Source organism: Phocoena sinus, chromosome 11 (genome assembly GCF_008692025.1).
Source record: "Phocoena sinus isolate mPhoSin1 chromosome 11, mPhoSin1.pri, whole genome shotgun sequence".
In the NCBI taxonomy this organism is placed as follows: Eukaryota; Metazoa; Chordata; class Mammalia; order Artiodactyla; family Phocoenidae; genus Phocoena; species Phocoena sinus.
In genome coordinates, this window is record NC_045773.1 from 48934825 (window position 1) to 48958016 (window position 23192).

General features: G+C 37.9%; 1 protein-coding gene across 4 annotated transcripts in view; it reads right to left on the minus strand.

Moving 5' to 3' along the window:
* Positions 1-23152, minus strand: part of LRRFIP2 (LRR binding FLII interacting protein 2) — a 122873-nt gene extending 99721 nt beyond the window's left edge. For 2 of the 4 annotated variants that reach the window (XM_032648091.1, XM_032648090.1), the window contains exons 1-2: positions 22888-23152; positions 2041-2183 (exon numbers count right to left, since the gene is read on the minus strand). In XM_032648091.1, the coding sequence (XP_032503982.1) occupies positions 2041-2130 (90 nt within the window). In that variant the 5' untranslated portion in view covers positions 2131-2183; positions 22888-23152. Of the gene's footprint in view, positions 1-2040; positions 2184-20242; positions 20400-22887 lie in introns of all 4 variants that reach the window. The other 2 variants (XM_032648089.1, XM_032648088.1) reach the window with 2 other exon arrangements.
* Positions 23153-23192: the final 40 nt, after the last annotated feature.

The following is a 23192-nucleotide window of genomic DNA, read 5'->3' on the forward strand; positions in this document are numbered from 1 at the left end:
TTACTTCTATTCTTACTTTCTATTTCAACTTATTAATAAGCAACAAAATAGCCTACTGGAAGCCTAACACTATGGTAAAGTTTACATGCACTAGTTACTTTAATTGTCACAGCAGCCCTATAATACAGGAGGCCCATAGTATTCCCGTTTTACAGATGAGGAAAATGAAGTCCAGAGTAGTTACTTAACAAGATTACTCAACCAGCAACTAGTACAGCCAGAATTCAAAGCCACGCTTATAACTCTCCAAAAGTCCAGCTCTTCTGGAAGTAGTATGATACAGAAAAATAAACAATAGCTTTAAAAGCTGAATGTGAGTCCCAGTTCTGATACCTTCCAGACATTAATCTCTCAGCTTCATCTGTTTCCTCATCTGTAAATAAGGTTAATAACAATGCCTATCCTACCTAACTCATAAGGTTATTGTGAGAATCAAGATGTGAAAGTGCTTTTAAAATCATGAAAAGCTACAGAAAAACAAAGTATTAATGGAGGAGATGGAGAAGACTGAAAACAGCCCAGCACAGTGAGACTATGTGTTAGAATCCAAGCTCAGCTATTTCTTAGCTGTGTGACCTTAGGGAAGTTACTTATCTTTTCTATGCAATGATTTCTTCATCTGTAAAATGGAGAATATAATAGAACCCATTTCAGAATTTTGTGGAGAGTAAATAAACTAATTCATTTAAAATGCTTAAATAGTATTTGTCACATAGTAAGCACTCAAGTGTTGGATGCTAGAATGCTACCCAATTTTGTAAATGAAGCATCACATCCAAAAAAAGAGTTCAAGTACCCAGTGACAGTACAGAAAGAGCCTAAAACATACTGGCATTTTCTCCCCTTATAGAAATCTGGGTATATAAATCCCTCCAATTTTGGAAGCAAACATTTTGAGTAGTTTCAATTTTCAACTAAAACTATGTGGCTTCCAAAATACTTCATTCGGGTAAATACTTAAGACCATTGTAAAGTGTCATCCACTACTTCATTTTAAAATATCTTTTACCTTTTTATCTAAAAATATCTCAGATTTTTAAAAAGTAATTTTGTTAAAGTATTATCACAGTTTTGTCATCAGTTTTTAGATAACTTTCCTCTGCTTCAAATATCCTCCTACAAAATTTGACTTCTAATTCAAAAGCTGAGTAGCTTATAAAAGGAAAAACGTCACAGTGAGCTGGATCCAAAAAAAAGACTGTGTAATATGTCAAAAGGAAACAGCACTAGTCCTAAATGAGTTATTTACTAAGAATAACAAAGAGGAAGTGATGAGGGAATAATTCTCACCCAAAGAATACAATTTTAAAATGCTCTAAGCAATTCTTGTACCAGGTTAGTATATGGTCAGGTCTGCAGCTGCAGATAAGAGGCTGAAACAAAGTTGGCTCCTCACTAAGAAATCACAGCTGGGAGTTATCTTAAATTTTCAATATGCAACAGGAAATGCTGCCAGAGATTCGATAGGTGACACCCCTTTCCTTTTTTCTGAGCTGTCAACAAACCAAAACAAAAATGCTCCAGAAGCTCTATTACTAGCTAAAAGTTAGACATAAAAATTCCACTGCAATTATTCAAAAAACAGCTAAGACACTGAATCTGAGCAGACAGCAAATAAGGATTATTTCTGTTAACATTTATACAGTGCTTCCTGGAATATATTAACTGTAGAGCCCAATGAGCATTTCTGTAATATAGTTATCATATCTTCAACATTCTAATTACCTTAAGTTTCAATAATGAAGATTAATTATAAATTTCAAAACATCAGGACAAATACCTGGAAGTCAACTAATCCACAAAAATAAAATGAAAAATTAATTTTAAATGAGTTAAGTAAATATTCAAGTAAAGAGACAGTAACTGTATTTTACTCTAATACAGTATTTTAGAGGGCATATTTAACATCTTATTTATAGTAAGCATTCTGAAACTAGCTTAATGAATGAATGTCTGTATATATCTCCAACCCTCCACCCAGAATTTTTATAGCATTCTCATCTGTACAACTCAGTGTTGAGAGGGGTCTTCCAGACATACCTCTCTGGCAATGCTACTCAAAGCTTCATCTTCTGCAGAAAATCGGTCTTTTACAGGTGTCCTTTTCCTTCCAGAACCAGGAGTCCCCATCTTGTCTTCTTAATAGCCTTTTAACTGTGAAAAGTGACTTCACTGTTTTCAGCCTTGAAATAAAAAGAAACAATAATTTAGGATGCTTCTCTTTATGCAGTTTTAATGCTCATTTACACTTTTAACAAAGAGAAATAATATTTATATATTTATGTATAAATTAAAGAAATTAGTCACCAAACACTTTGTCCTCCACTATCAATTTATTTCAATAAATTTTAGAATATTTAAATTTACACTAATTACTAAACCTCCTAACTCTTTTTTTTTTTTTTTTTTTTTTTTTTTTTTGCGGTACGCGGGCCTCTCACTGTTGTGGCCTCTCCTGTTGCGGAGCACAGGGTCCGGACACGCAGGCTCACCGGCCATGGCTCACGGGCCTAGCCGCTCCGCGGCACGTGGGATCCTCCCAGACTGGGGCACGAACCCGCGTCCCCTGCATCGGCAGGCGGACTCTCAACCACTGCGCCACCAGGGAAGCCCTCCTAACTCTTTTTACCATGCTAAACACAGAATGTAAATGTATTACCATATTAGCCTCAGAAAACTGCAAAGAGCAGTAATTCTACTTAACAGGTTAAAGTTACTACAGCTATTTCTAAAATCTATTTCCATTTGAAAGTCAAAAACATTTCAGAAAAGTCATTCAGCCTAAAACTTTGAGAGCACATATTCAAGAAATTTTAATATAGAGCCTTAAAGCTACAAGGGTAAGTTGGCTTTTAATGTAATTCAAGAAACAATTCCACTTAAACCATTACCACATCAAAAAAAAACACAAAAAATAAAAAACAAATGAAGGTTTATTACTCTGCAATTAGCAATAACCAACACCCTCTATGCAACAAATTCTGAGTGCCTGCTATTGCCAGGTAGGTACTATGGGAGGTGCCAAAGATACTCTGATGAACAAAACAGTGATGACACAGGCCAAAAACTAAGAATATATCTATGGGTCTATTTTTATTGTTATTATTATAAGATAGATGTATTTTTACAAAAGAGAGAAGAAAAATTCATCTGCCAGGATTAAATAACAAGGATGATAAAGACCATCTACTAAGCTTTCTAACACATGGTATATGAAATTAAAAATACTCCTGAGAGGGGCTTCCCTGGTGGCGCAGTGGTTGAGAATCTGCCTGCCGATGCAGGGGACACGGGTTTGTGTCCCGGTCTAGGAAGATCCCACATGCCGCGGAGTGGCTGGGCCCGTGAGCCATGGCCGCTGAGCCTGCGCGTCCGGAGCCTGTGCTCCGCAACGGGAGAGGCCCCAACAGTGAGAGGCCCGCGTACCGCAAAAAAAAAAAAAAAAAAACTCCTGAGAATGCATCCCAATTTATACGACCTCCTTCTCATTTAGTGAAATATCCATTAACTTAATTTTTTTCCCTAGCTTTATCAAAATAGACTGGCGAAATTTCATTACACAGTGAGTCACAAAGAAAATCTCAAGTAAGTTTATCCTAATAGTATGAACTATATGAAAAGTACAAGTGACTTTAATGTATTGTAATTTACTTGATTCAAGCAAAATAAAACAGAACCACTTCATTCTTCCAAAAAAGTTCTCTCCAATGAAAATTCAGGCCATTCCCATCTTAGCTGACACCATTTTTATTCCCACATAGCTGACCTGTATATCTGTCAATCAGAATGAAGACTGAAGACAGTTTATTAGTCTGCCATAGAAAATATATCTGATAAAAGAAAAGGATTCATTTAAGTGGAAATGGAAGAAAAAAAAGAATGTATATGTGAAAGCAGCAGCGGATAACTTCTAGCCAGAAATCAAGACAATTTCTGGAAAGCACAGAGGAGTTTTTTCAGAAGTCTCCCATCATCCTCATCGTCAGCATCATTTTAAAAATCATTCACTTATTTAATAATAATGCTTTACAAATATTAGTCACCCACTGAGAAAAATGCAGCATGCAACACAAAGTTCCTTTTCAGACTGGAGTGACAATTTAGCTGATGTGCTGTGATATCATCCAGTATTTGTCCTTCAGCCAACTTTCCAAGGACTCACTAAAAGACATTTCACAGAAGCAGGCATTTCACAAAAACAGCCATTTTCTAATTCCAGACACACAAAAATAATTACAGAAGAAAGATTTGGCTGGAAGTGTAGCAAAAGCTTAACAGCAGTTTTGTTACGAGGACGAGATTATGGACGCATTTTTTTCTTCTTGATTCTTTAAAATTTCAATAGCATTTTAAAGGAAAAGGAAAAAAGAGATGCATTTAAAAATAAAAACATTCATATCAAAGAATAAACTGGCCCCAAAGTGGATCACACCCAAATTAGGCTCAATATACTACACAGCTGAGACATGCAATCTGAAGCCACTGCTGGTGGTGCTCTTTTGAATGTAGGATTTCTTTCTCCTCGTTCCCTGTAATCCAATTTCCATCTTTCTCAACCAACACTGTCTTAGACCTTAGAGCTGCCAGGATATCCCTAGCACGCAGATTTATATAAAGAATTATCTTTTCTTAAAAACGCCTAAAAAACAAAACTGTTTCAACAAGGTCCGGGCTAACCCATCCTGAGAGAAAGATAACAGTGAAAGGGACAGAGGCACAGGCTAATGAGCAGGAAATGGGAACTTCCCTGTCTTCCTTACCCTTCGTATCCTATCTACAAGGGTACCCAGGTGTTTACGTGCATGACTGGCCAGGTCCTGTCACCTTTTTCATTTGCACATGAGGCAGATGGACCATTACCTATTTCAAAAAACAATCTAGTGCTTTTGAAAAAAATTATATTATTTGTATTCTGTAAGCAGACACACTTACTAATACCAGAAAAATCTGGTTTTCAGCTCCTATGCAACTATCTTCTAACAACTCCAGAACATTCTACACCAGCGATGGGGGAAACCTTAAAAGAAAGAAGATTTCTGGCACAGTCGATAGAAAACTACTTTTCAACAAAATACCAAAATTAAAGGTACAGACTCAAAGGTGACCTCGAATAAATTAGTTCTGGTTTCTGATTCTAAAGGACTTTCAGTAAGTTTCTATTCCAAGGAGGTTTTCTCAAGAACACTTTTCATCGGGAGCCATGTTAATCTCTTCCAGCTTTTCTTTAGTGCTATCAACTAAACCAAGAGCTAAACCTTTACATTCACTGACAAGAACAAAACTGACTGGTTTTTGTTAAGTCCTTTACCCAACATCAAGCTGATTTTCTCCAGATGGTTTTGTCATTAAGTATTTGTCTACCTAAAGGAAAGAAAGGATGTTGTGGAATATAAACCTTCCAAAACAGGTATATCAATTAGGCTTTCTCTTCTCCAATAAGCTTCTCATGTAATACATTTCTGAAAAATAGGCATTTTGCCACATTAAGTGGCATTTCAATCATGATATTGTTCACTCTTGTGAGAACAGAATATCAGTGTGCCATACTCTAAATATAGCACACTTAGATAGTTCTGTCTGGATCCTGATGGTTGCGGTTGCCTTATATCTAAATATTTCATCATAGAGAATTCAAAATATTGGCATAAGTCTTCATGTCAGTATTGGTATTATAGTTGACCCTAGTTTGTACAATAAGACATTTGTTAGTTATTCATAAGCAAATCCAAGGATCGAGAATAGCACCTGAACTAAAGAATTAGTGTGATTGTAGTTGTTGCCGTTGGACAAGATTTAAAGCAAGAGGATCTGAGTTCAATTGGTTGTATGACCAACTGCTGCTTTGTCCTTCCCACTGCCTATGCCTTGCTTTCTTCATCCAGAGAGCAGAAATAACAAATGTCCCAACTACCTAACACGGCTAATGTGAGGCTCAAATGAGTTAAGATAAATGCAAGCACTTAAAAGACCACAAAGCACTCCAGAAATGTTCAAAGTGTCTTGAATTAACTAGCTCTTTTACATATTTAGCTTATGAAGCTGACAAAAGGGTCATCCTAGCCTTTCTTTAAAATTTCATATTTTTAACTAAATAAAAGTATCCTCAAGTTATTTATTCCAGCATGCATCATGTGATATCATTGGCCATACTAAGAATTCTTGGTGAAGCATGGAACAATATGGAAAAAATAAAAACACTTTTAACTATAATTATTATACTGTAGCACATTTACATAATAAAAACAAAAATAAGAAGAAAGTTTTAAGGTACTCTGTGGTATTCATAGTCTTTTCTGGAAAATCCAAATGAATACACAAGTTTTGCTAGTATGGCCTCATAATGCTCTTAGTTAGTGTTAGTCCTCTTATTAGAATACAATTGACTTAGAAGGAAAGACAGAGGTCATTAATGGTACACTTAAGATCTGTGCACATCATTCTATATAAATTCCACCTCAAAAGAAAAAGTCCTCTAAACAAATACTGAACTCTAGTCAATGATGCACATGTTGAAATATTTAGGGTTAAAGTGTACTTATAACTGCTACTTATTTTGAAATGCATCCAAAAACAAAACCAAAAAAAGATAGAATAATGGATAGAAGAATGGATAAAGGAATATATAGGTGACAAAGTATAATAAAATATTAATAGTAGAATCTAGGTGGTAGGTAAGTGAGTGTTCACAGACCTCTGTCAACCTTTTTTTTTGGCCATGCTGTGAGGCTTGCAAGATCTTAGTTCCCGGACCAGGATCGAACCTGGACCCCTGCAGTAAAAGTGCAGATTCCTAACCCACTGGACAGCCAGGGAGTTCCCTTAACTTCTTTGTATGTTTGAAATTTTCTATAATAAAGTATTAGGAAAAAAGTAACCAGTGAGAGCTTCCCTGGTGGTGCAGTGGTTATGAATCTGCCTGCCAATGCAGGGGACATGGAATCAAGCCCGGGTCCGGGAAGATCCTACATGCCACAGAGCAACTAAGCCCGTGTGCCACAACTACTGAGCCTGCACTCTAGAGAGCCCGCGAGCCACAACAACTGAGCCTGCATGCTGCAACTACTGAAGCCCGCGCGCCTGGAGCCCATGCTCCACAAGAGAAGCCATCGCAATGAGACGCCCGCACACCGCAACTGGAGAAAGCCTGCGCACAGCAACAAAAGCCCAACACAGCCAAAAATAAAAACAAATAAATAAATAAATTTATTAAAAAAAAAGTAACCGGTGAGAAAGGTAGATGACTAAATGAACAATAGGCCTGGGAACTGGGAATTGCAATTAAAAAATCTTGATTTGAAACAAAAATGGAAGGCAGAGGTAACCAGAGGATAGAAGAATACGAATAGCATGTATACCTTAGAAAGATTAGGAAAAGGAGAGAACAGGAATTCCTGGACTGAAAGAAGAAAATGGAGGAGGGGGAAGGGCAAAGGGTTGGGTGGGGAGAAAGGAAAAATAAAGGAAGGAAGGGAGGGAGGTAGGGATTATAATTAAAAATACCAATTCTGCAAATATCTAGATGAGACCATTACACAAAATGAATAAATCATTACCAGGACCTACAAAATCGACCAAAAAAAAAAACGTCTAGAACTTGAGGCAAAGTAAAAAATATATATATGAGGCAAAAAATACATGAGTCAACACTGGATGGCCTGGCAGAACAAGGAAAGGTAGATGCTAAGCACAAACTAAATCTCAGGAAAGTATCAGAACCTATAATGGTTAATTTAAACTCATCTTTTATAAAATATAATGCCTGTAAAGGGTCCAAGCGAACTCGTATAATCACATCTCCTACTTCCACATTCAGAAGTCCTAAGAATTACCAAAAATGTTTTTTAAAGTTTCATATTTTGAATACATAGTATTCTCATATACACAACACAACTGACAATCTTTCCAATTCTTCTTTTCATAAGATGACATGCCAGTGATGCACTTCCTTCCTTGCCAACAATGTTATTCAATAAATGAACTCTAATGGGCTGTATGTTCAACATGATTTATAATACTACTTCATCAACTGTGCAGAACCTAAATTAGAAAGATGTCTCTTACCAACAATTGCATTCTCAGTTTGCCCTACGAAGTAAACCAGGTTCTAGTACCACTCAAATGGCCTCCTTTCCCTACACCTTTTAAAGTATCTCAGAAATACACGGTCGTATGTTCAGAGAATGAAAGGAAGGGAGAGAGAAAATTACATATTGTTGAAGATAGGTCACACTTAAAAGTGTGAAATAAAGCAGAAAACAAGAAAACAGCAGAAGTACTAGGGTTAACAGAAGCTCAGGTGACGAAAACAAAGATAAAACCAAAAACGAGGGAGAAATATGAAAGCATGCAATAAGGATATGAGTTTTTAATGTAATTAATATGGAGATTGTAAAATTAGGAAATTTTAATAAAATAAATCATATACCTTTAATTTTTCTCTTTTCAACAAATATCTACTGAGAATTTGCAAGGTACTATGTACATACTAATCACTGCCTTATAAGTAGGCAAAAGACTACAATGGGAAAATTAAAATGGTAAAGAGGTCAGAGAATGTACTTATACTATTTCTGCATATCCTTTCTTAATAGTGTTCTCTGAAGCACAAAAGTTTTTACTTTGAGGAAGTCAAGTCACCTAATTTTTTTTTCTTTTGTTGTAAGGCCTTGGTGCATAGCTAAGAAAGCAGTGCTTACCCCAAGGTGACAAAGACTTACTCCTGTGTTTTCTTCTAAGAGTTTTACAGTTTTAGGTTTTATATGATCCATTCTGAGTTAGCTTTTTATATGCTGTGATGCAGGGATCCAACTTCATTCTTTTGCATGTGGATATTTACTTTTCCAAGTACCATTTGTTAAAAAGACAATTTTTTTCTCTCATTGAATTGTTTTGGCACCCTTGTTAAAAATCAACTGACCATAAAAGTAAGGGTTTATTTCTAGACCCTCAATTCCATTCCATTGACTGATATGTATATCTTTATGCCAGCATTACACTGTCTGGATTATTGTAGCTTTACAGTAAGTTTTAAAATTAGGAAGAATCAGCCCTCCAACTTTGTTGTTCTTCTTTAAGATTGTATTGCCTATTCTGGGTCCCTTATCTTTCCATACAAATTTTAAGATGGGCATGACTATTTCTGCACCAAAAACTGGTGCAGGGAAAAAAAAGGGGGTGGGGCAGCATGGATTTTGATAGGGATTATATTGAATCATAGATCAACTTGGGGAGTACTGCCATCTTAACAACATTAAGATTCCAAACCATGAACATGGGGTATCTTGCCATTTATTTAGATCTTCTTTAATTTCTTTCTACAATGTTTTGTGATTTTCAATGAACAAGTCTTGAACTTCTCTTATTAAATTCCTTCTCACATCACAAGGCTTGTTTTAAAGATCAAATGGATATAAACGTTTCTATAAGCTGTAAAATGCTTCAGAAACATAAGGTATAACTGACACCAAAAAAAAAAAACAACCCCACAAAAGATCTGAAATCAAAATAGCAAAAGAGGTGGCAAAGCAAAACTCAGAAGTAAATCCCCTGGCTAAAGTTAATTTTAGTTGAGCCACAGGTGGGTGGGTAGGTGGGTGGGAAACTGTACGTTTTCAAACACAAATCTAATCCAACATCAGACCTACATACTTTGTGGGAAGGCACTTTTCACTATTTCCAATTAACTAGATATGTAGCAACATCTCTTACTGAACTGTACAAGGGTGTGTTTTCTTTCTGAGGTATGTGGAATTATTACTGAAATACTTCTTCCATGAAAAGGAATGAAAATCAAAATATGACAGAAGCATGTAACTAACCTCTGCCACTAATAATAAAATAGAAGGGACCAGAATTAAATCCCAAAGGGGGAAAAAGAATTAGCCTTAGAACTTAGGTTCTCCTTCTGATTGGGAATGAATTCTACTGATGATACTCATAATAACTCTATTTTAATAGTAACAAAAATAAAACTTAGAACACAATACAAAAAAGAAAAAAATTACATGAATAAAGACAATCATTTTAATTTCTTTTTAATCTACGGTAAAACAAAACACTAAGCTGAAAATGACCCAAACTGACAACAGCTTTAAGTCAAGGCCAGTCAACATGATGCAATAAACTGTGGCAGTAGAAAACTCACGGGAAGCAAGCAAAGACAGGGACAAGTTTGATATCATGCCTATAAGGTACAAAAAGATGACAAAATGGCATGTAAAGTTTGATTGAAAATATGTAAAATTTTGTACATATGAATAATAAATGGCAAAGGCAATCACGTAAAAAAGAAAAAAAAAGAATTTTCTTTTTTCTTAAGCTTTATATACTGTTGATAATCACCTTACCAAAAACTGATTTAAGCTAAAAGCTACAATTCTGTGGCTATTTCATAGTATGAAAACTTGTAGGATAACCAACTTTGACACTATATTAATAAGCTTTTAAGGGGGAAAGATACATTTAGCCTCTCAGACCAACTGCAAAGTATGACTATAAAAATTTATGCTGGTCATCTCTGGTAAAACCATAATTTTCTAACAGATTTCACATCAACCAATACACTTATGGACGTAATCAAATTCTAAGTAAATGAAAAACACATTGCTAATTTTAAAAAGAATGAACACCATTATATTAACCTTAAAAATGTAATAAATTTAAAACTCTGACTCAAATCAACAGGTCAAAGTTAGAACAAAGAAGCAACCATTAATGTCCTCTAAAGTCTTGGGGAAAACATCAATGTTTAAGTCTACACGTTTTTATTATCAGAGCAAAATTCTTGAAAATTTTTGGGTTTCCCTGAAGACCTGTATGATTCCTTCCACCATGTAGCTCATCCACTAGGGAAAAAAAATAGTGGTGACATGAGGTACTTTTATAGCAGAAAGGAAGATGCCAGCATTTTCCCTCTCTTGAGCTGCATTGGTCAGGTTTGTGTAGCTTAAACCTGTCTTACATAGAAAGACAAAATAATGCCCTGAAATGGTAGGCAAGATACCGATTAGGCTCATAAAAGGAAGAAGTCAACAAGATACAATGCTATATAAGTACAATGTTCATGAGGGAATGATTAGAGAGCAGAGCTGACAGCACAGCTGTGACAGTAGCTAATCCAAGTGCTACTCCAATCTAAAGACACAGGCAATGAGGTCCACTCTAGACACATCACTTCTGCTCAGAAAAGACTCAATACCAACAGCTGGTGGCCCCTTTTTATAAAAATAAAGAGAAACTGACCCTCCCATACCTGTTCACCCACTACCCCCATCCCCCCACACACACACACACACACACACACACACACACACACACACACTCTCTCTCTCTCTCTCTCTCTCACACACACACACAGAAACAAAGAGAAAGAAATCATTAATAAAATAACTTCCCAGAAATTCAGGACATGAGTCACCAGATTCAAAGGGCCTACAGAATGTGTAACACAAGTCCTGAGTCCACAGGTATTTCATAGTGAATTATTATAGTTAATTTCAAACATGGGGGCAAGGATGATTTTACAAGCTTCCAGGGGTGGAAAAACCAGGTCACATATAAAGGGTTAACAATTAGAATTTTCAGTCTTCTGGAAACAAAAAGTAATTCTGGCAACAAGAGGACAATAGAGTGATGCCTTCAAATTCCTGAAAGAAAATTACAGACAACCTATGCCCAGCCACACTGTTCTATTCTCATACTTGATTATTAAAAACACTTCAGACACACAAGTTCTCAAAAATTTACCTCTTTTACACCCTTTGTTAATAAGTTACTAGAAGACACATCTCTAATAAAAGAGAAAATCAAAAGGGAGGAAATTTAGTGTACAGGAAATAAATCCAACACAGAAAAGGCAAAGGGAATTGATACCCAGCGAGGGTGAGACATCCCAGGAAGAAAGCTACAGATTGAAGCAATGAGATTCAAGAGACATAGTAGACGGCTGTCACCACCCAAATTCCCACAGCCTTTAAGACTTCTTTTTAATATGAGCTGATCTGGCCCAGGTTTGTATCTGAATTTACTTTGTCTTGACCCCATGTTGATGAAGTTCCCGCTGTCCTACCCCCAGGTGCCAAGATTGGCTGAGGCCTTATTTCACACCACGGACACATTTTGCTTTTACCTATTCTTAATGGCTAGAGCAGGAACTGCTTAGAAATAGCAGTGTACTTCCCCAACCATATTTCTTCTAGATGTTTAGTACCTTGTAAAAACTTCAGCTCTGCCAGGTGCCGTGATTGTGATGAGTCTTATGGTTTCCCAGGACTCATAAGCCAACTTTCCCAAGGACTTAACAGAAAGGACTCAAGGAAGACTCTGTTCAGCTTATCTTCCCCTGTGAGCCTTCATTTAATAGTGGCAATACGGACCTTTCTCTTCATAGCTAGGTTTATATTTGCCATTCAGGTTTTCAAAACTGACCAAAAAGAGGTACTGCTTAGGGATACATACTGTGGTAGAAACTGGCCTATTGTTCACCAAGGTCATTTCCCTTTTCTGCCCACAGCTATGCTACATTTCACAACCTTCCTTGCATTAAGTACAGCCATTTGACTGAATTCTGGCCAATGGAATGTGGACAAAAGTGACGTATGTATTAGTCCAGGACCATCAAACTTCCCCATGGAATCTACCACACTCCCTCTCTGCCCTCAAATGTGCCAGCCAGACGCAGACAGCTCAGTGAAACTGTGAAAGTCTTTGAGCCCCAGGGAATGGCAGAGTCACTAGATGAAAGGGGCTCGAGTCCCTGGGTGACTCTGTAGAACCAACTACTCCTTTGCCAGTGCCTCCCAACTCACAGCAGAGATGTGAGTGAGAAATAAGCTTTAACATGTTAAACCACTGAAACTTGGGGGTTTGTTTGTTACAGTAGGTTAGCCTAACTTGACTAACAGACACAAAAAGGTGGTCAAACTATTCAGTTTCTCAAAATTAAACCATGTACTGATTAGGAATACATATTGGAGGGAGGGATGGGACTGCAGGGCTAGGCAGGGAATGGTCCCAAAAGAGTGATTAACGTGTAAAATGGGATTATGACTACCTGGAGGGGGAAAAGGTGCCATTTAAGGATATGTACAGGAAACTTCTAGGATACTGTAATGTTCAATTTCTTGGCCTAGGTAGTAAGACTGCAGCTGCTCATTTTATTATTCTTCCTGAAGCTGTATTTTTGCTTTCTATTTCTCTACAGGTATTTCACAAATAAACCACTAATTATTTTGCTCAAAATAAATTACAAAGAGTAGACACTTGAAAAATCTGTTGGAGCATTTGGGAAAAATAAGGTGAATAGAAAACTAAGCTTAAAAAAAAAAAAAAAAAAGGCCTTAACCCCCAGGGAAAAAAAGAAAGTTAAATAAGAAAGGAAACAATAACGATATAATTCTTGGCTTAAGTAGTAAATAATACATATTTAGTTATAATGAAAACACAGATTTAAAATTCCAAAACTGGAATGTTGCAGGAAGAGGAAGTAGGAGGAAACAATGAAGAAATACCACAAAATAACAATAAAAAACAACAGTTTTCCACCATTTGAAGATATTTTAAGTGCACATATATGTTTTTTACACAAAATGGGTTTATAAAATATGTGCTATTTTGTAACCAGCTATGGCAGACAGACACTAAGGTGGCCACCCCACCATGACCTCCAACTCTTGCTGTTCACATCTTTGTGTAAACACCTCCCCAAGAATGTGGGCAGAACTTATGACTTGCTTCTACCAACAGAATATGACAAAGGTTATGAGATGTCATTCCCATGATTATGTCACATTACATAAGACTGTCTAGCCTGCAGACTTGCTCTGGGCTCTCCCTGATGGTCTGATGAAGTGGTGAAACTGGGAAACACCAGAGGGTCAAGAACTTCAGGTTGCCCCTATAAAGAGCAGCTGGGACTTTCCTGGTGGCACAGTGGTTAAGAATCCACCTGCCAATGCAGGGGACACGGGTTCGATCCCTGGTCTGGGAAGATCCCACATGCCATGGAGCAACTAAGCCTGTGCGCCACAACTACTAAACCTGCATTCTAGAGCTCTCACGCCACAACTACTGAAGCCCGTGTGCTCTAGGGCCTGCATGCCACAACTACTGAGCCCATGTGCTGCAACTACTGAAGCCCGTGTGCCTAGAGCCCATGCTTTGCAACAAGAGAAGCCACTGCAATGAGAAACCCGCGCACCACAACAAAGAGTAGCCCCCACTCGCCACAACTAGAGAAAGCCCAGACACAGCAATGAAGACCCAACGCAGTCCCCTCCCCAGAAAAAAAAAAATTTAAAAAGCTGAGAAAAGCCTTTAGGAGCTTGAAGATAGCCTCTAGATGACGAAGTAACTTCGAGTAAGCAAGAAGCCTCAGTCATAAAACCAAAAGAAAATTAATTCTGCCAAAAATCTAAGTGAGCTTAGAAGCAAACTCTCCCCCAGTTGAGTTTTCAGGTGAGAATTCAGCCCAGCCAACATCTGATTGCAGCCTCATGAGACCCTAAGCAGAGGACTCAGTTCAACCTCGCTCAGGCTCCTGCCCCAGAGAAACTGTAGGATAATAAATGTGTTTTGTTTTAAGTTGCTAAGTTTATGTACTTTGTTATACAACATAGAAAACAAATACAACTGCTTTTAAAACTGTGGATGAATGAATTCAGCAAAGTTGTAGGGATACAAAATCAACACAAAAAATATCAGTTGCATTTCTATACACTAACAATGAACAAACCAAGAAGGAAATTAAGAAAACAACACCATTTACAATAAGAAAAAAGAACAAAATAATAGGAATAAACCTAACCAAGAAGGCAAAAGATGTTTACTGAAAACTATAAAACATTGCTGAAAGAAACTAAAGGACTCATAAATAAATGGAAAGCCATCTCAGGTTCATGGATTGGAAAACTTAATATTGTTAAAATGTCAAATACCCAAAGAAATCTATGGATTCAATGCAATCTCTATCAAATCCCAATGACAGTTTTTGCAAAAACAGAAAAACCCATCCCAACATTAAAACTCCTGTGGAATCTAAAAGGACCCCGAATAGCCAAAACAATCTTGAAAAAGAAGAACAAAGTTGAAGGTATCACACTTCCTGATTTCAAAACTTACTAGAAAGCTACAGTAACCAAAACAGTGTGGTACTGGCATAAAGAGAGACATATAGACCAACAAAATATAATAGATAGCACTAAAATAAACCCAGCACATGTGGTCAAATGATTTTCAACAAGGGTGTCAAGATCAGTCAATGGGGAATGGACAGTCTTTTCAACAAATGGTGCTGGTAAAACTGGATATCCATATGCAGAAGAATAAAGTTGGACCCTTAGTGTATGCCATATACAAAAAGTAACCCTTAGTAGGTCAAAGAAATAAATGTAAGAGCTTAAACTGTCCATACACAAAAAGCTTCCTGACATCGGATATAGCAATAATTTCTTAGATAGGACACCAAAAGCACAGTCAACAAGAGAAAAGTTAGATGAAGTGGATTTCAAAATTAAAACTTTTGTGCATCAAAGTACACTATCAACAGAGTAAAAAAAAAAATCAACCCATGGAATGGGAGAAGATATTTGCAAATCATATATCTGATAAGGGATTAATAACTGGAATATATAAAGAACCCCTAAAACTCAACAACAACAACCCATTCAAAGATGGGCAAAGGACTTGAATAGATATTTCTCCAAAGAAGATATACAAATGGCCATAAAGCATGTGAAAAGATGCTCAACATTACTAATCATCAGGGAAATGCAAGTCAAAACGCAATGAGATAGCACCTCATACCCATTAGAATGGCTATTATTTTTAAAAAGAAAGAAAAATAGAAAGAAAGAAAGAGAGAATAATTGTGTCAAGGATGCAGAGATATTACAACCCTGTACACTGTAAAATGGCACAGTTGCTGTGGAAAATGGTATGGCAATTCTTCAAAAAATTAAACATAGAATTACTATATGATCCAGCAATTCCATTTATGGATATATACCCAAAAGAAATGAAAGGATGGACTCAAACAGATAAACACTTGTGTTCGTAGCAGCATTATTCACAACAGTCAAAAGGTGGAAGCAACCCAAATGTCCATTAACAGGTAAATGGATAAACAAAATATGCTATATATCTATATCTATATGATGAAATATTATTCAGCCTCAAAAAGGAGTGAAATTTTCATACATGCTACAACATGGATGAAGCTTGAGGACATTATGCTAAGGGAAATAAACTAGTTTTTAAAAGACAAATACCACATGAGTCCACTTATATGAGGTACCTACGGTAGTCAAATTCATAGGGACAGAAGGTAGAATAGTGGTTACCAGAGGCTGGGGGGAATGAGGATTATTGTTTAATGAGCACAGAGTTTTCATTTGGGAGGATGAAAAATTTCTGGGGATGGATGTTGGTGATGGCTGCACAACAATGTGAATGTACTTCATGCCAATGAATTGTATACTTTAAAATGCTGAAAATGGTAAATTTTATGTTATGTGTGTTTTACCACAACTAAAAAACCACTTTGGATAGAGAGCAAAAGATGAGTGTAGTAAGACAGGAGGACAGCGACCCTCTTATTTCCTTGACTATCTACTTAGACATAGTGATAACCATGATAGGGGAAAAACATCTAATCTAAACCTACAATGAATTTTTCCCCCCTATTTTTAGTCCTATAATCTATGCATCGCTTAACTGGAATACTTCTCTTTTTTTTAAAAATAGAAACAACATGTATGCTTACTAATTATATTGTAATTATACAATAAATGTTACAATAAATACAATAATTATATTGTTTGTTATCATAAATGATTAAACCATTTAACAGAGAAATAAACATTTTAACATCCTAATCCTCTGCACATAGCATACTCTACTTAAGGCAGAAATCAGACAGCCAAAAAACTGCTCCTAGCTGTTAAAATGTTTCTGTTGAGGAAAGTGGGAGATGTAGAAAGAATAACAAAGTGATCAGAACAAGCAACTTAAAAGTTGAATTTGTTTCCTAAAGCAGTAAAGACATTTTGTATCAAAAGTAGTTAAAATTTTGGTGTTCGTAATGAAAGAAAACTAAGATATAGAGGGTTCAAACTGAAAGCACTGGAAAAAGATGACTATGATTTTAAAGTAATAATCTACTTCTGAGAAAATAAAAACACCCTGATAAGCTGCTGCACTCCAAGGTTTTCCCAACCTCTTTTCCGCTCTCTCCCCTCTGCTCTGTTCTAATCCCACTCTTTTAGGAGGAGGAGGGGAAGGCCGAAACAGGGAAGGGATATAACAAGATAATAGGAATAAACTCGATAATAGGAATAGAGAAGAGAGAAAAATATTCCGATTATTTTTTCTCCTCACACTGAATACTAAATACATCATCATCATCAAATGCTAACAATCCAAATTTCTGAGGGAAAGAAAAACTCAATTTCCTGGAGTGCCAACCTAACCTAAGGCAAAAGAAAGGAAACTATCTGTGGGCTTTGCATCTATAAATGAAGTCTGTATGCCAAATTCTTCAAACAACCTCCACTCTAATCCAAGGCTGTGGATAAATATGGTGACATGAACCTTGATCAAAAGACTGGCACACTAAGCTCTTTAAATGCTTTCTAGCCTAAGAAGTGAGATCAGTTAAAGAACTTCAAACCCAAGTACTTTATTCACTTAGTACAGAAAGACCAAGGTTTTCATGAGAAAGCACCTGGTACAGAAAGGCAGCTATGCTGGGACACAGCATCTGGTAATAAGCAAGAGTTTAAAGAGATAACTTCCTGATATTACACATGCTACTGTACAGTTCTATGGGAAGAAAAGAATGAGAATTTGGGAAGAAGCTGATTTCTCTGTATAAACTCAAAATAATTCTGTAAAACAGCCCATCATTCCCAGTGTCCTTTTGATCCCAGGGACAAGTGTGAAGGTCTCTGAATTGGACTACCATTTCAACTCGGGGCATGACCTCCCTGTGTGGTTAACAGTAATGTCTTTCCCCTGTTGTAAAACATTTGACTGATCCCCGCCAAACACTCTCAGAACCAGACATGACATCAATACTGGTACAATCCTGTGCTCCTCTTTGTGCACATTTTTCTAAAATGCTGGCCTCGTTAGTTCTCCTTAATCATGCTCATTCCCTAAAAAGGGAAGACCAAAAAAAACTGGATCCTAGGATACGCATGCTAAGCACATTTTCACCCCAAAACTTAGCCTTAATCTTCTGAAGGCAAATGTCCTTTATAAGCTCCCTCTTCTGTTGCTGCCACTTTTCCTAAACCGCAGGCCTTCCTGACTTGCAGTGGGGCCAGGATAGATCGTGGTTATGTGGTGGGTTCTGTCAGACGAGCTTTGACAAGGCCTCAGAATAGACCCTGGGCACCAGCCAGGGAAACTGCCACTCACAAGTTCCAACTTCATCCTCATATGTTAGTCTCTCAGCACTTTTTTTTCCCACTAGTCTCTCTCATTTTAAAAGGGCAAAGATTCCTGAACCTCCTCCCGGTCATGAGTGAGCTGTATAACATTGAAATTAAAAATGTAAACCTCCCTTATTCTGTTCACAAACACTCTGAAGAATAAAGACTAAATCTGTACCTACCTTTTGCCTTGAGAAATTAATCCATCAATAGCACTTTGGTTTGCAAAAGGATTTTGGATCTCAAACCCCACAGAGGTTTATTTTATTAGGAATAGACTAGGCTATGGAAGATAAAGGAAGAGAGAAGGTAGGCCATTTATTTCCCATGTGACTAATAATATGGCAGCAGACTTCTGCAGGGCAAGAAGTAAAACTATATACAATGTTTTTAATTGATATTGGTCATCAAATCCTAAAACGATCAAGCTACTACAAAAGGCACTCATTTAACTAGTATTACCAAATATAAATGAAGTAGTTCGTCTGTAATAGTACAGTCTTCAAGGTACAGTACTTTTACCTTTACCTGTATAAATAAAATTACCCAGCTGTCACTCTAAAATGTTGAAAATTACCTTATAAAATACATTTACAGTATATTTTTAAATTGTGAGGATAAAGAATACAAAGCAATTAAGCACTCTTTTCTCCTACAAGGTTAAGAAAAAGGTAACTTCTATTATAAAATAAATCCCAATATAAGCTTGAAATAAATTTTTAAAATTTCACAATTTAATTCCCAAACTTACACTCACACTTTCAGAAATAAATTCCATATACACACTTATGCACTAGAGCAAAGACTTACATACGAGTTGTTCCTTACAGCAGTGTTAGTGGAAAGCTAAAAACAACCTAAATGTCTGTCAATAGGGAATGTTAAAATAAATTATGGAAAATGAACAAGCTATGGTTCATCTACACTAGGCAGGACATCCATTCTTTTTAAAAATTAGATGGACATATGTGCTAATATACAATGATCTCTAAGACATATCAAGGGTAAGAATGAAAGGTATAGGACATTCCTCCTAAACATAGGTGATTATATATGCAAGAGAAAATTTGGAGAGAGATACACAGGAAACCATTAAGAGTGGTTGCTTGGATTATGTAGTCAGCGTAGGGGGTGGGGGAAGAAGGTTAGAAGTTTATTGTGGAAAGAAAACTTCCTTTTCACCATATAACATTTTCTTTTTAAATGTTTAGCAATTTTAAAAAGTCCCACAAACATCTACTGAACCCATGAAGTAAGCACTCCCCTTCTATGGATGCCATTTCTTCCCTCTTTTTTTTAAAAAAATTAATTAATTAATTAATTTATTTATGGCTTCATTGGGTTTGCGCATGGGCTTAGTTGCTCTGCAGCATGTGGGATCTTCCCAGACCAGGGATCGAACCCATGTCCCCTGCACTGGCAGGCAGATTCTTAACCACTGCACCACCAAGGAACTCCCTTCCGTCTTCTTAACCACCTGTATTCTTATATACTGCTCTCCCCACCACTAGACCAAAACAGAAGCATACATATGGAGCAAATCTCAGAGCTTCTACAAGAAACAGAATTCTCTCTCCATTCCCCAACCAAAATAAAGATATAACAGAATAAATGAAAAAGTATTAGCATATAATAAACCCAGGTTTTAGCCCAGTGTTTGATTCCTTTTAAGTGTGGCTTAATTTATTGTAGGCCAAAAAGTTTTTAAAGTGAAAGTACAATGTGCAACACACAAAAAATCATTTCTAATGGTATCCTATCTATTACCTTAAAGGAAAGAATGGAGAAAAAGCCAAAGTTATTTTACTCACAGGGTAAATTTTGCTCAATTCCTTCCTTCTGAAGTTTTAAAAGTTGAGTTTTGAATGATGGTCATAAAGTCTTTATTTGCAAACTGGATAAGGTGGTACATTTTCCCTGTTAAAGGACCATCTCTCCGTTCAGATTCTCCAGAGAGAAAGCAACCACCTAAAAGGAAAAGGCTATGAAATGGTCTCTATGTAGGTGCAATGGAAAGTGCTTCTATGCTGAGGACAGAAGAACTGTATTTCCTCTAAAATGATCCTCATCGACATTCCCAACACGCTACAGGGAGTTTTTTAAAATATATATATTATCATCAATTCTGTTCCTCTTCCAACTAGGAGCAGGGTAAACAATTCACAAACAGCTTTGCAAGAAACTGCTCCCTCTCTCTCATTTCTAGTAAAGATCAGTTTTTGGTTTTGTTTTGAGAGAAAAAGACTCTACTTTGCCAAATATATTCCCCGTATCACTTTTTTCCTTCATTGTGGAGATGCTTAAATCTTGACCTAAGAAGGCTTCTCTTGCATATCTACCTATCAGGACTGTTAGTTCAGGCGGTTTCCACAAGGGATTTTCCAAAAGGAATAGCTGTTCACTGGAAACTGAAACTCTTAAGTCACTATTAGCTGGACACAAATCAAAAGCAACATTAGGGAACGCTCTGAATATAAGAATGGACATCCAAGGAAATAAGATGTGGAAATTTAGTCAAAGAATTAAAGGAATTTAGTAAGCAAGACCAACAGGGTAAACTTACTATTACTTTACAACTGATAACTAACTAAAGTTCCTTATAAATCAAAATCAAGGTAAAATAAGCTGACTTCCAAAAAGAAGAAAAAGAAAAGAAGGCTAAGAGTATCAAGAACGCTGTGATTCAAAGTCATTTTGCTTAGCAACACGTTAAAAGCCAAAATGATCAAATTACATTTCTGTAATAAAAAGTTATTTCTAGTTTAAAATGAATTCATTCCAATAATGAATCACCACTTCAATACACACTTTTTTCTCTACCAGAACTTAAATATGAGCTCAGTATAGTCTCACTGCACATTTTTAAGGGCAGATTCCCCCAAATGGGTAAGGCCTTTCACTCAAGACTCTTCTGTGTACCACAGATTCTTTCAGTGAAGTTTTTCCTGCCTTAAAGATGTAGCTCTCCTTTTCACCAATATTTATTTTGTTTCTAGACACTTACCTTCCTTTATTTATCTTCCCACATTTGGCAAAAAAAGCAAGTGGGTAAAATCACAACAATCCACTTAGGAACTAACAAACTATTCTAAATCCAAAGCTTCTACAAAAGTTCACTTTTTATTTCCTTACTATACTTCATGACAATAAATATGCAGCAACAAACCTAACAAAGCATCAATACAACACTTCCTATGAGCAAAGGCATCTAATTAAACAGACAGTAACAAACTTCTAGCTTTCCTCTATTCCAAGTTTAATATCCATATCAATGATTCACAAAGCCAGTGACCTAACTTCCTAAATGAATCACACTTTCCGAAATTCTTATTCTACATGAGTATAATACTGGGTCATCATCTCTACATGTGTTAAACAGAGCATGATGTTTGTTAAACGGTTAATTCTGCAAGACCTTCAAACCACAGCAAACGCCAAGTTCCTGCCAACTAACCCTTACCTGCAACACTTTGCCTTTTCCAACAATTGCACCTCTTCATACAGAAGCATCCCTCAAATAAACATTTTACCTTGAAACAATGTTATTTTAAACACTAACTAAGAACTGATCCATCCACACCCTGCTCTCCATCTCTGTGGTTCCATTACTGTATCCACATTCTCTTCCCATTGTGATGCCATAAAAAAGTAACGGGCACTGTTATCCTTACATATTATCTTTTATCAGTGAACCTACGCTGCAGCTTTTCTTTTTCGGGCAGAAATGCTGAGTCATTAAATGGAAACTCAAAGAAAATACGCTACAAAGAGTTACAGTTTAGGATGCAATATTTCCCTGGCCAGGTCTCCGCAGCCTTATATTTGTATCTCCCACGGTGGAAAAAGTAGAGCAAACACTTGCACTTTTCCGTCCCCTCGAAGAAAGAAAAAGACACAGGTTTCCTTAGGTTCTCTGGCTTCCTGCGGGATATCCACGGGCACGAGAAGCAGGCCTGGCTGGAGCTATATAGCTTAACAATCTAGGTGTGAATAACACCTCGCATTAGTCAAGCATTAACCCTGACACTCCTAACAAGCGCCTGTTATGCCCGCGCTTCAGTTCGGGTCAAGGAGGAAGAAAAAAAATCCCACAAAAGCGCTACGCCCTCCACCGGCCTGACACCCTTCCCCGGGGTGGCCGGACGGGTACAGAACCGAGGGAGTGCCGCGTCCGGGGAGCAGGAGAAGGAGCCCCGAGCACTCGAAGCGGAGAGACAGCGGCCTGAGTTCATTTCTCCCACAATGGGAGTAACGCCGTCCCCGCTCGCGGACCGAGGCTGCGCGTTCGAGACCCGGCGTGAAGCCCGAGGACGCCGCAGGCAGGGGGCAACCTCGACCCCGGGGCCCGGCCCCTAGCAGGAGTCCGCGGCGGCGCGGACCTCGCCGGGCTGCAGAGGCCGGGAAGGCGGCCCCGCTCCCCGCTCCCCTCCAGGCCGGCGGGAGGAGCGGCCCTTACCTGTCTCCGGGCGCGGGCTATGGCTGCGACGCCGCCCGGGAAGGGCCGGAGCGCAGCTCGCCGGCCGGGAGCTCGCCGGGGCGAAGGGCGAGGGGCGCGGAGGGCGGACTGGGTCCTGGGTCCCCGGCCAGGCGGGCCGGGCTGGATGCGGCGGCTCCCGGCGCGGCAGCCGGTCGGTCAGTCACGCCGATGTCCCTAGGCGCCGCGGCTGAGACAGCGGGAACCGGCCCCCAGGAGGAGCCGCAGCCCGAGCGGCGGGCGGCGGAGGCGGAGGAGGGGCGGGGCCACAGTGTCTACGACCCGCT